A 13843-nucleotide genomic window follows, 5' to 3' on the forward strand; every position below is an offset into this window, starting at 1 on the left:
TATTTGCAGAATTCAATTGAATTTCCCTGCCAAACTTCTCAAAAGAGTTATCTCCTCAAAATTATCATTATTTGTAGACAACATGATTGTGTACCTAAAACACCCAAGGGAATCAACTGAGAAATCTTTAAAATTAATAAGAGTTCAAAAAACCCAGTTGGATGCCAGATGAATATATAAAAATCAATAGGTTTTCTGTTTATCAGTAATAACCAGCTAGAAAAAAATAACAGGGAAAAACTGTCATTTACTAAAGCAAGAAAAAGTGCATAAAATGTCTACGAGTAATCTTAAGATGTGACTAAGACCTATATAAAGAAAAGTAGAAACCTTTACTGAAAGATTAGCTGATATTTTTTGATCACTTATCGTGTGTCACGTACTGTACTGAGTATTTAGCAAGTTAGCAGATATAATTACATTAATCTACACAGCCATCCTCGAAGCGGGTACTCATTTTAAACAGTGTGGAGATTTCTTAAAAAACTGGAAATAGAACTGCCATATGACCCAGCAATCCCACTTCTGGGCATACACACTGAGGAAACCAGATCTGAAAGAGACACGTGCACCCCAATGTTCATTGCAGCACTGTTTATAATAGCCAGGACATGGAAGCAACCTAGATGCCCATCAGCAGATGAATGGATAAGGAAGCTGTGGTACATATACACCATGGAATATTACTCAGCCGTTAAAAAGAATTCATTTGAATCAGTCCTAATGAGATGGATGAAACTGGAGCCCATTATACAGAGTGAAGTAAGCCAGAAAGATAAAGAACATTACAGCATACTAACACATATATATGGAATTTAGAAAGATGGTAACGATAACCCTATATGCAAAACAGAAAAAGAGACACAGAAGTACAGAACAGACTTTTGAACTCTGTGGGAGAAGGTGAGGGTGGGATGTTTCAAAAGAACAGCATGTATATTATCTATGGTGAAACAGATCACCAGCCCAGGTTGGATGCATGAGACAAGTGCTTGGGCCTGGTGCAGTAGGAAGACCCAGAGGAATCGGGTGGAGAGGGAGGTGGGAGGGGGGATTGGGATGGGGAATACGTGTAACTCTATGGCTGATTCATATCAATGTATGACAAAACCCACTGAAATGTTGTGAAGTAATTAGCCTCCAACTAATAAAAAAAATTAAAAAAAAAAGATGTCAAAATGAGGGTTTAAATAGTTTATGTAAATTACATCTTAAGTATTAAATGACAATTAAGTATTAACACAAAGTATTAAATGACAAAGCTGAAATTTGAACCCATGGCTTTTTGTTTCCAAAACCCAAGCTTTTAACCTTTTCACGAAGCCACTTTCAGAATACACCGTGCATCACAAATGGTAGGTTGGTAGTTGTTGTCTTTTTTTTTTTCATTTATTTTTATTAGTTGAAAGCTAATTACTTTACAAGATTGTAGTGGTTTTTGCCATACATTGACATGAATCAGCCATGGATTTACATGTGTTCCCCATCCTGATCCCCCCTCCTGCCTTCCTCCCCATCCCATCCCTCTGGGTCTTCCCAGTGCACCAGCCCTGAGCACTTGTCTCATGTCTTAATCCATTTTACTTATCCATTCATTCCAAAAGATATGAAGGACTACTCAGGCTGAGTATTGAGCTAGGTGCTAGAGATAAGTGTGAAGAAAATCTCAAGGAGTCTATGGCTGGAGAAGCCACATTTACATATCATTATATCACCATTAGAGAAGGCAGTGATATTCACTAATTCAGGGATCCTCAACACCCAGGTCACAGACTGGTACAGGGCCGTGGCCTGTTAGGAACTGGGATGCACAACAGGAGGTGAGCAACAGGCGAGAGAAGGAAGCTTTCTCTGTATTTACAGCAGCTCCCGTCTCTCGCATTACCGCCTGAGCTCCACCTCTTGTCAGATCAGTGGCGGCATAATAAATGTAATGCACTCGAGGCGGCCCGAAACCACCCCCCACCCTGGTCTGTGGAAAAATGATCTTCCATGAAACCGGTCTCTGGTGCCAGAAAGTTGGACACTGTGGTTCTAATTCATTCACTAAGGATAAGCAACCAAAGGAAGAATGCTTGCCATTATCTTGAGGGCTCCAGGAAGGCCTCCTGGAGGAAGTAGTGAGTCTTAGAATGCCTGGAGTCAGCTGGATGAGAGAACTAGACAGCATGCCAAGCACAGAGAGCTGGGTGGACAATTAATTTGCATGAATCGGTCAGTCAACCAACAGCTCTTCTCTGAGCATCAGCTGTGTGCCAGCTACAGGTCTGGGAGCCTGAGAGAGAAAGTAGGAACGAAGTCGCTCCCCTCTCTAATAAAGGTGGTGTTTTGTTGGAGTGAGGGGTTCCTGAAAATAAACAGGAAATTAGATGCCAGAGGATGCTCAGTGCTGTGGAAAAAATAAAGCAGGAACCTGGAGCACTGGTTTGAGAGGAGGAGGGGTGGGTTCTGGGAGGTAACACTTGACTCAGGAAGTGAGCGAGCGGGTCACATGGCTCTTGGGGAAAAGCTTCCTGGGCTAAAGGTCGAGCAGATGCAAGGTCCCAGGGTGGCATGAGATGGGCTTAGGCAGCATGGCTGATCACCAGCACAAAGGGATGAGAGATAGGAGGGCGGGTCAACGGGTAGCCAGGTGGCCCTTCAGGTAGGGCTTTGAGTTGTGGCGAGGACTTTGGCTTTTATGCTGCATAGAATGAGAAGCCAGAGAGAAATCTTTCTAAATGTCAATAAAGAAAAACACATTACCAAGGAAAAGACAGATAAATGTGAGTGCTCATAGAAACCAAACATTTTATTCTATGTGAAAAATCTAAATGAAGCAGAAAAGCATACCACAGGTGCTTTGATTCCTCAAGGGAAGAATTAAATTTACTGAGGAAAGTTGAAAGGATGTTGAATCTGAATGATAAGGAGATAGATGCTAAATAGGACAAGAGAGCATCTTTTGGCATCTATCAAGTAAGCAAAAACTTTTCGGTAAGATAATACACAATGTTGGTAAACATATAGTAAGATAGGCTTGCCTAGACATGGCTGTTAAAAACATCATTGGTGGGGACTTTCTTGGTAGTCCAGTGGTTGTCTCCTTGCTTCCAATGTGGGGGACAAGGGTTGGATCCTTGGTCTGGGATCTAATCCCACATGCTCTGTGTGTGTGTGTGTGTCTGAGTGGTCAGTCTTGTTTGATTCTTTACGGCCCCATGGACTGTAGCCTGCCATGCTCCTCTATCCATGGAATTTCCCAGGCAAGAATATGGGAGTGGGTTGCCATTTCCTTCTCCAGGGGATCTTTCAGACCCAGGGATGGAAGCTGCGTCTCTTGTGTCTCCTGCATTGGCAGGCAGATTCTTTACCACTAGCGCCACCTGGAAAGCCCCCACAGGCTGCCTAGAGTGGCCAAAAATAAATAAAATAAAAATGAAAGGGTTAAATATAACAGAGCTTGTTATTTGTGATAATATAAATAAATACTTTAATTTAAAAAACCATAACATAATTAGTGCATGCTTTCTTGAAAGTATTTGTGTGATCCAGAGCTAAAGCCGCAGAAATATTCCTACCCTTTGACCCGGGAACCTGCATTTTTGGCAGTCTGTGCATCTATCTAGGGAAATTGTCCAAAAACAAATGCATGTTCTCCAGGATTGTCCTTGAAGCCCAGGCAGGTCTTGGCTATGTCTGGTAGCTGCGTTGACTAGGAGGAGGTAGGGGTGGGAGAAGGCAACCCATGCTTCTTCCTGAGAAAGAGAAGCATGATCTCCTTGGATGAAAGTCCATAGCAGTGGTCCTGTTTCTAGAGCAGGTCACCAGGAGTGAAGAAGAGGTAGCCCTTTCCTTGGATGAAACTCAGCACCTTCTCGACGTGAAGGCTCTTTTGCCATGCCCTCCCACTCTACTAGCCTATCCATCTGGAGTGGCCACTGTGGGTTATAACCTTGTCAACTCACTAACCAGCGTTTAACTCCAGGGAAACTTCCAAATGAGTCTGGCTTCCAGCCCTGTCTAACCAGCTCCAGCAGCGCCTTCCACAGAAGTCAGCCTGTCTCCTAGGGATGGCGACCCCCACCTCTGAAACCGAAGCTGGATGCAGTTACCGCATAAGTGAACATTCGTTCTGGGACTCTGGCCATGGAAAAGCATTTTCCACTGCACTGACCAGCATGCTGTCACCAGATTTTACTAAGAGGCCAGGTCTTACTTATAATGGAAAAAATTATCCAGAAACAATTTCAGTGTTTGAGACTAGGAGAATGGTTGAGTAAATTCTAGTATAACTATATACTGGAATGTAGCACATCCATTTAAAATGCTGTTGGTGAACAGATTCAATATCTTGGGGGAAAAGCTCATGTTATAATGTTTACTGAATTGTTGCAAAAGAAAACCGAGAAATGACCTGAATGGCCCTCAGCAGGGGAGTGGTTGAATACATTGAGATATATCCAGGCCGTGGAATATTACACATTTATATAAAAAATCAGTTAGATACGGATCTACTGACCTGGAAGGTGTCCCCGATGTATTGTTAAATGAGAAAGCAGGTTGCAGAGAAATGAACACAACTACGATTTCATTTTTAAAACAAAATAATAAAAATTCTCTCAGAATGTGTCCATTTGTTTGCATGAGGGATGAGAAGGTTGTAGAGAGAGTTACCTGCCTGTTAACTTTGGTAGCTTTGGGGTGGGTAGAAAGGAGAGTGACTGGGGGCCTTTTTGTCTTCACATATCTTGGTGTTGCATTTATGCATAGCCATGCATATTACAAGTGACACTGACTTCTGTAACTAAAGACTGAAGGATAATTCACTGAAAAAAAGAGCCCACAGAATTAAATATACAGTACTATCTCAATGATGTGAAATATGCATGTAAAAATCTAGCAAAAGAAAGAAAATATTAACAACAGTTGCCTCTGAGAGGAAGGTGAGATGGTGATGTTTCCTTTCTTTAAATCCCTGTCTATATTTTCCAAGTTTTCTATAATGAGCAAAAGGTATGGGGCTTCCCTGGTGCCTCAGACAGTAAAGAATCTGCCTGCAATGCAGGAGACCTGGGTTCGATCCCTGGGGTCGGGAAGATGCTCTGGAGAAGGGGAATGGCTCCCCACTCCAATGTTCTTGCCTGGAGAATTCTATGGACAGAGGAGTCTGGTGAGCTACACTCTATGGGGTCGCAAAGAGTCAGAGATGACTGAGCAACTAACACGTACATACATTATTATACATTGTTGTTTAAATGTAATGGCCCCTGCCTTCTCACCAGCTGGTCTTGCCTTTACTTATTACAGTCTGGCCTCTGTCCCCGTGTCACCTGCCACCTGTCTTTGCTGAAATTCATGTACCCATTCAGCAAATGCTTATTGAATTCTAGGGGTGCAGCAGAAACCAAGACAGAGCACCCACTCTCAGCATCCGTACTTCCAGAGGGACCATTTAGTCATCAAACCAAGTGACCTACTCCCAGACCCTCCCCCCAGTTTCTCTGTGATGCTCCGTACACTTAGTCACCTTCTCCTATCTAGGCCTGCCCTCTGGTTCTCGTCCCACCGTTCTGCCTGCCCCCCTGCCTCCCACTCTGTCACCTCTCTTGTCCCCATGCATGGAAAGTGTTCCCGCGGGCTCTGTTTTGAACCTCTTCCCCCAACCCCCGATTTCTTTCTCCGCCACAGGACGTGTTGGTCATACGCAAATTCTGAACTAGAAACTGTAGACCCACACAGGTCTGAGTGGGATGCTGGGGACAGTAGTGAAGGATGGTTTCAGTGGTTGTCTGGGACACGAATGAGCATGGTCCTCAACGTGTGACCCCTGTGGGGTCTATACTCGAGGACCGTTCTGTGCACCCTTGTAGCACAGTACTGCCACGTGAAAGTATTTGCTTATGTTTGGTTTGTGATCCAGGCCCCATGACCCATCCCAGGGTCTAACCTAGAGGAATGAATGAATGAGTGACGTAGTGCAAGGACATCACAGACAGGTTTTAGAGGGGTGAGCTGAGTAGATCTGGTGCCCATGGGGTAAAATTCAGGAACGTGAACCAAGGGAAAGTTGCGGAGTTAGGAGCTTTATTTCATTATTATTGGAGCTGAATATTTTTCTGGTTTCTGGGCCGCTTATGTCTTCCTTGCGAACTAACTTATTTAAGACCCTATCCAACTTTTCAACTATAGTGCTTGTTGTTTTTCTGCTTGTTAGTAATAGTTCTTTCTGTATTAAATATATTACTTTTCTGTCTTTTTCTGTGGCTTTTGCTTTTGTTTCTATTTTTGACCTACACATACTTTTTGTATAAACTATCAATCTTGTAGTATCTTCCACAGCTCTTACATTCAGAAAAATCAGTCAGATAATTATTTGTGCACATTTCCTTCTAATTAGTTTTTTATATTTTTTTTAAAAAAAACTTAGTTTGCTATATGGTATGAATTGAGATAACTTAATTCTTTTCTCAAACATTTAATTAGTTGACCTTGTAAAATGGTTTTCTTTTCTCATTGATTTTTAATGCTGTCTTATACATATTTTAATTTCTGTGTCTATTTAAGGCTATTCCTATAATGCCGTTTCATGTTCTGCCTGTCCACTCTTGGGCCACCTTCATGCTATTTTCATAAGCATCATTTGGTGATTCTGTTTAGTATCTTGTAGAATGAGAATACTACTTTTTTACACCTTTTCAAAAAATATCCATTGTCTGTGACTGTCTATTTCTTCCAGTTAAACTTAGGTATCTTTTTTACTAAATTTAAAGCAGGTCATTGGGCTTTTGATCAGAATTGCATTAAGCTTATAAATTAACTTTTCAATAACTTTTCAAAAGGTTAATATTCCAAATTAACCTTTCGGAAGTTAGTCTTCCACTCGAGATTACATATGTCTCTCCAATTATTCAAATTTTTTTTATCCTTCTCTAAAAGTTATTTTCGTACAGAGACTGCCCATTTAAGTTTATTTCCATTCACTATATGCATTTTGTAGTTATCATAAATAAGACCTTGTTTCTTTATTTTTTATCTGTCACTGACATATGGAAATGTCATTGATTTTGTTTACTTATTTTGTGTTTGGCTACTTTATTGAAATTTTTTATTAGTTCTAATAGCTTTCTAATTGATTCGCCTGGGTTTTCTGGGTATAGTAATACATCATCTGCAAGCCATATTTTTGCTTGCTCTTTTTTCATTTCTTTTTCTTGCCTCATATGGATTAGCTCTTCTAATAAGGCATGAAATCTCGGAGGTGATAGTAGCATTTTTATCTCATTCCTGATCTTAATCAGATGTTTCACTGTAAGTAGGATGTAGGTTATTATTTTAAAATGGATGCTCTGTAATGCTAAGGAAGTAGCCTTTCTCCTACTTCTAAATGCTTACTTTAATCAGGGTTACATGTCTAATTTTATTAAATGTTCATTTAGCATTTATTCAGAAGACTTTAGCTTTTTTCCCCCTTTAAAATGGGATACTTTGTGTTATCCCTCTTTTGTATTAAAAGAGATTTTTCAATATTAAAGTCATTTTAGAGATTAACTGCCCTTTGTTAGTTAATCCCTAAAGTGGGCTTTAAAAAAAATTAGCGTTGAGTTAATTTATCAGCATTATATTGGATTGGCCAAAAAGTTTGTTTGGGTTTTTCATGTTATAGAAAAATCCAAATGAACTTTTTCATCAACTCAGTATTTGAGACAGTGGACCTGGAGTGGACTGCTGACATTTAAATCCCATCTCTGAGTAATGGGGTGACTTGGGCTCCCTTCTTTCATTTCTCTTTGCTTTAGTTCTTCATCTGTAAAATGGAGATGATATGTACAGTATCTACCTTCTAGGGCTGTTGTGAGGATTAAACAAGTTAGTATGTGTAAAATTCTCAGAAAAGTGTCTAACCAAACACTCACTAAATACAAGCACCATATTAAATTATTGAGAACTTAACATGTGTCTGGCACTGAGCTTGGGGTATGGATTCAAATATGGGAAAACTCAAGTAAGGTCTGTCTTTTGAAGCTTATAACCTGGCAAGAAGATGGATACTTATGAATGTGTCACATGGGAGCATGGGCTTTTGCTTCTATGATAAGTGCTACCAAGGAGAGGAGGTGGTGTCAGGAAAGCATATCATAAAGGGTTTGAACTAGTCAAGGAAAGACCCTTGACTGGGAGCTGAAAGAAAATAGGCCAGGGAGGACAGGAAGAGTATTCTAGGAAGAGAGGACAGCATATGCAAAGGTCCTGTGGCTGAGCAGTGAGAGTGTGGTCAGTGCAAAGGACTGAGAAGGGTGGGGCGTTTGTTTTCTGCCAGATGTGTTGAGAGTATAATTGACACATACCACCATGTACATTTAAGGCATGTGGCATGATGATTTGATTGATGTATGTTGTGAAATGATTACCACATAAGTTCAGCTAATGTCCATTTTCTCATACAGAACAAGAGCAAAAGGAGAAAACAAGGAAGGGGAAATAAAAAGCTGTTCTCTTTGTGACGAGAACTCTTAGGATCTACTCTTTTAACAATTTACCTGTCTATCTTACAGCAGTGTTAGCATAGTCATCCTGTTGTACATCACATCCCTTGCAGGTATTTATTTTATAAGCAGAAGTTTGTACTTTTTGACCACCTTCCTACAATTTCCCTTCCCCACCCCATGCCTCTGATAACCACAAGTCTAATCTGTTTTTCTATGAATTTGCTTTTTGGAGGGGTTTGTTTGTTTGTTTAGATTCCACATATAAGTAATAGCATACAGTATTTATCTTTTTCTTTCTGACTTATTTCATTTAGCATAATGCCTTCAAGGCCCATTCATGTTGTTGCAAATGTTAGCATTTCCTTATTTTAACAACTGAGTAATATTCCTCTACAGAGGATGAGATGGTTGGATGGCATCACTGACTCAGTGGACATGAGTTTGGGTAAACTCCGGGAGCTGGTGATGGACAGGGAGGCCTGGAGTGCTGCATACTCATGGGGGCAAAGAGTCGGACATGACTGAGCGACTGGACTGAACTGAACTGAACTGAATATTCCTCTGTGTATATCTCACAAATAATTTATCCATTCTTTCATCGATGGGCATTTAGGTTGTTTCCGTGTCTTTTTTATTGTAAATAATGCTTCTATGAACATGGAGGTGCAGATATCTTCTCGAGTTAGTGCTTTTGATACATTTGGATGTATTCCCAGAAGTGGAATTGCTGCATCATGTGGTAGTTCCAATCTTAATTTTTTGAGGATCCTTCATACTGTTTTCTGTAGTGGCTGTACCAATTTACATTCCCACCAACAGTGCACACAGGTTTTCTTTTTTCTATGTCTCTGCCAGTATTTGTCATCTTTTATCTTTTTGATGATGGTCATTCTAACAGGTATGAAGTGATACCTCATTGTGGTTTCAATTTGCATTTCCTTAATGACTAGTGATGTTGAGCATCTTTTCAAGTCCCTGTTGGCCTTCTGTATACATATCTTCTTTGGAGAAATATCTATTCAAGTTCTTTTGGCTGGAAAGCTAGTGGATACAAGGCTAAGAGGTCATTAAGGGTCAAACCATGCAGAGACCCGCATAGGTCTACAAGTAATTTTTCCTTACTGAAGAACAGTGATGAGCTATGGGAGGTTTGATGTTGGTGAGGGGAAGGGGAGGTGACCTGATTTGATTTCTCTTTCGAAAAGATGTCCCCGGCTGTAGTGTAAATGTTGAACCAGGGTACATGTGGTTGACCAGATAGGAGGTGGTTATTATGGCGGTGTAGGAGAGAGATGCTGTGGGCTCAAGGGAAATGGAGATAGAGACACGGTGATAGGTTGTCCATGGGGCTGTGAGGAAGAGGAAAGTGTCAGGAAAGGGTGGGTGGAGGACATCGCGAACCTGCATCTCCCAAAGATGTCAGGTCTGGAGCTCAGAGGGCAGTCTGAAATGGAGTGTGAAGCTGTGAGTCATTAGTGCACAAGTGGGAAAATCCTCTAGAATAAGACAGAAAGGGGGAGAGACCCCAACACGGACCCTGGAAAGGAGCCGGAGAAAGCTCAGTGGGGGCGAGGATGGCAAGTGAGTGATGTGGGCGGAAGCTGGAGACCACACTGTTCAAAGCATCATTGCATCACCAGGGCTCCAGGTAGATGAGTTCCCCATCCCTCATGCTCAGTGTAGTCTGAGATGCTTTGCTCTGAGAGGGGCATTTCCAGAAGGGAGGGGTGAGCAACAGTGTTAGAGGCAGCTGAGAGAGAGGTCTGTTGAAATGAGGACTAAAGAGTATCCGCTGGACCCATTGATGACCTTAGTGGATCTGTTCGGGTGCATCAATAGGATCAGAAGATAGGAAGAAAATGGAGACAGAAAGAATAGACTGTGTTTTCTAAAAATTAGGCTGTGAAGGAGAAGAGAGAGACAAGGCTGGAGGGAGAAGAGGAGTGGCATGGGGAGTTGCTTTCTTAGTCGTAGATTCTTGAGCACATTTGAAACAGGGAAGTTCCGGTGGAGAGGAGACAACTGAGCACATGTAATATACTTGAGAGAGAAACGTGCATAAGGTTCGTGAAGATTAGGGAGGGATAGGATGCAAAGGGCACTGGGAGAATGTCTTTAGATGGAAGGAGGGCTGGTTCATCTGCAGGAGGCAGAAAGACCACGTGGGGTGGGCTGGATGGGTGGGGTGGAATCGGGAAGACAACGGGGTCCCCACTGATGGCTTTTATTTTCTGTGGAGATGGGAAGAGAGGGTGGGAGCTGAGCGGAGGGACTGGAGGGTCAAGGGACCATGGAGAATGGAGAACATTTGAAATCATCTTTCTGGCATTTAGTGTTGTAAAGGGGAAGTTCTGTCTGGTCTGCTGGCTTTTAGTTCAGACTCTCTGAGCCTTGTTTCCTGTCTCACAGAACCGTTCTGGGGCTTGAGTCCAGCGATGCTCATTTTATCAGCTGGACAGGGCACAGTGCAAGCTAGCTTGCACTCGGGGTCAGTCACCCCACTCCCCCCCCCCCCTCCCCGCACCGCGGTGAGCATGTGCTGGTCCAGAGGGAGAACCTGGAAAGGGGGTTTCATGATCATCTAACACGTTGCGCCCATCCCTCTGGCAGAGTCTCAGAGTTCTCCTGGCCATACTGAACGGCTCCCTTTCTCTCTCCCAGGCCAGAACTGCACCTTCCAACTGCAGGGTCCCAATGGCACCGTTGAGAGCCCGGGGTTCCCGTATGGCTACCCCAATTACGCCAACTGCACATGGACCATCACTGCAGAGGACCAGCACCGGATCCAGCTTGTGTTCCAGTCCTTTGCCCTGGAGGAGGACTTCGACGTCCTGTCGGTGTTTGATGGGCCACCCCAGCCAGAGAACCTGCGAACCAGGTACCACCCCCTCCTGCCCATGGCCAGCAGCTGGGCCTGAGCCAAGCTGACTGGGGGGAAGAACCAGGCAGGGTGAACGGTAGTCAACAAAGACCTCTGTTCTTATGAGGCCTGCCCTCAATTTCTCTTTCTTTATAGTCCCCAATTCCTTTCTTCCACTTTGAGGTTCCCAATAGGCAGATGGATGAGTAGGGCATTTGGGAAGACTAGATAGAAAACATAGAGAGCAATTCAAGTCTTTCTGTTGAAACTGATTTTGCATGCATATGCAAGACATACATCCCTTGGACCCAGCAGTTATGAGTTGAAGGCTAGTAGCGACTGTGTCTTGCATCCTGTGTTGGAAAACCATCAATACTTTGTTGGAAATGGCCTTGGATTTGTGTGACTTTGACTCTGGGTATAGAATGGAGAATTTAAGAAGTTCCCACTTTTTTAGACCCCATCACAGGTGATGGAAGAGAAAACTATGGTGAGGACGATACTGCTTTCTGGTACTCCTGAACTGGTTCCCGAGGGGAGAGTTCACATCAAGGATGAAGACAGGGAGGGAGAGTACCACCTCTGCAGAAAGAACAGACTTTGGTGGGACAAAGGTTGAGGCCCCACAGTCACAGCTTTCCAGGTTTTGTTGACCTGGTGGCCTGCCGTGCTCCCTCACAAGACTCCTCCTGGTTCTGCCCAAAGGACATTGGGCTCCCAGGGAGACAGAGAATCAGTGGCATGCCAGCCAAGCCCTGGGGAGGTCAGGATGCTAATTGGAAGTGCAAGGATGCGAGGTTCCCTGCCAAGTCCCTAACCTCAAGACTTTGTTTAAGATGCTCTTGGAGAAGAGTCACAGACAGCATCCCCAGGACAGTGCCAGCCCTCTTGCTCACTCCCAGCCCTCTCAGGGCAGTGCAGAGGTGAGGCCACCAGGCTTGCCACAGGGGCAGGCCTCTGGGGCTCCCCTGACTCAGTGTCCTTCCTGACGAGACCAGGCTTGTCCATCCGCCCTTGACATTCCAGGGTTAGCACACAGTAGGTGTTCATTGAACTTGGGTGAAGAGACTGGAGTCCTCTCCACTCATTCATTCCACAAATATTTCATGAGCACCTACTATGTTCCAGACACTGGCCCTAGTGCTGGCGACACAGCCGTGGGCAAAACAAAGCCACTGTCTTTGTGGAGGTTACCTGCTGATCGCAGGAGTCGGGGGCAAAGGGTAGGTAGGCCTGGACTTGAATGTGTGAGTTTACAGTTCAAGGACATCAGGCTGGGCTGGAGATATAGAATTAGGAGACTGGGACTGGACAGAGCTGAAAACCGGGAGCCTGGACTATTGGATGCTGAGCTCAGGTGATCCCATTGGTGGGGCACCCACATAGACTCTCAGGGAAGGTTTGAAAGATGGTCAGATCGGGAACTTCCCTGGCAGTTCAGTGGCTAAGACTCTGCACTCCCAGTGCAGGAGATCTGGGTTTGATCCCTGGTTGGGGACTAAGATCCCACATGCCACAACTGAAGATCCTGCATGCTGCAACTAAGACCCAGTGCAGCCAAACAAATAAATAAAAACAAATAAATATTAAAAAATAAAAAAAGAAGAAAATCAGATCAGGCCAATGGAGTGGTTGGTTGGTATACAAATGGCTGGAGGCAGATTCAGCATCCTGAAGTTCTTCCAGCTTTCTTTACTCTTAAAACAGGATGCACTCGTGGGTGATCAAAGCTCTATTTTCTGGCATTTGGGTTCTCTGGCTCTGTGAATGAAGTGTAGAAGACCCCCAGAGGTGGGGATGACTCTGGCAGGGAAGGGTGGGGGTTTCCAAGACCTAGGGGCGGTCCTGGCAGGGACCTGGATGTGTTTCCAGCCAGGGCGCAGCCCTCTCTGACCAACCAGCATGATTGAGGAGGAGGCTCCTGGGGTTGGTACCTTCACAAGGTCATCCCTGCCCTGGCTCCTCATCCCTGTTGTCATCCTCCTGTGCTTGCTTTGGTTCATTTTCACTGCATATAGTTTTCCTAGACAACTTTTCTCCCTCCACACTATCACTGTATATGGTTTTCCTAGACAACTTTTCCGGAGAAGGCTATGGCACCCCACTCCAGTACTCTTGCCTGGAAAATCCCATGGACAGAGGAGCCTGGTAGGCTGCAGTCCATGGGGTTGCTAAGAGTCAGACACGACTGAGTGACTTCACTTTCCCTTTTCACTTTCATGCATTGGAGAAGGAAATGGCAACCCACTCCAGTGTTCTTGCCTGGAGAATCCCAGGGACGGGGGAGCCTGGTGGGCTGCCGTCTACGGGGTCGCATAGAGTCAGACACGACTGAAGTGACTTAGCAGCAGCAGCAGCAGCAGACAACTTTTCTCCCTCCACACTATATGGGATCATACCCCCATTCTTGCATCTGGTTTGTACATTTGCATTTTCTTCTTTTTTTACTCAATTAGCCATGCCAGATGTTTGCCTATTTTATTGGTCTTTTTAAAGTTCCAACTCTAGGGCTATC

At 43.9% G+C, this 13843-nt stretch overlaps 1 protein-coding gene across 1 annotated transcript in view; it reads left to right on the plus strand.

Moving 5' to 3' along the window:
* The window catches only part of CSMD2 (CUB and Sushi multiple domains 2), a 676035-nt gene that overhangs the window by 55185 nt on the left and 607007 nt on the right, over nucleotides 1-13843 (plus strand). Inside the window, 1 exon segment of the mRNA XM_061120111.1 lies at nucleotides 11130-11346. Within this exon segment, the coding sequence (XP_060976094.1) occupies nucleotides 11130-11346 (217 nt within the window).

This window comes from Dama dama, chromosome 20 (genome assembly GCF_033118175.1).
Source record: "Dama dama isolate Ldn47 chromosome 20, ASM3311817v1, whole genome shotgun sequence".
In the NCBI taxonomy this organism is placed as follows: Eukaryota; Metazoa; Chordata; class Mammalia; order Artiodactyla; family Cervidae; genus Dama; species Dama dama.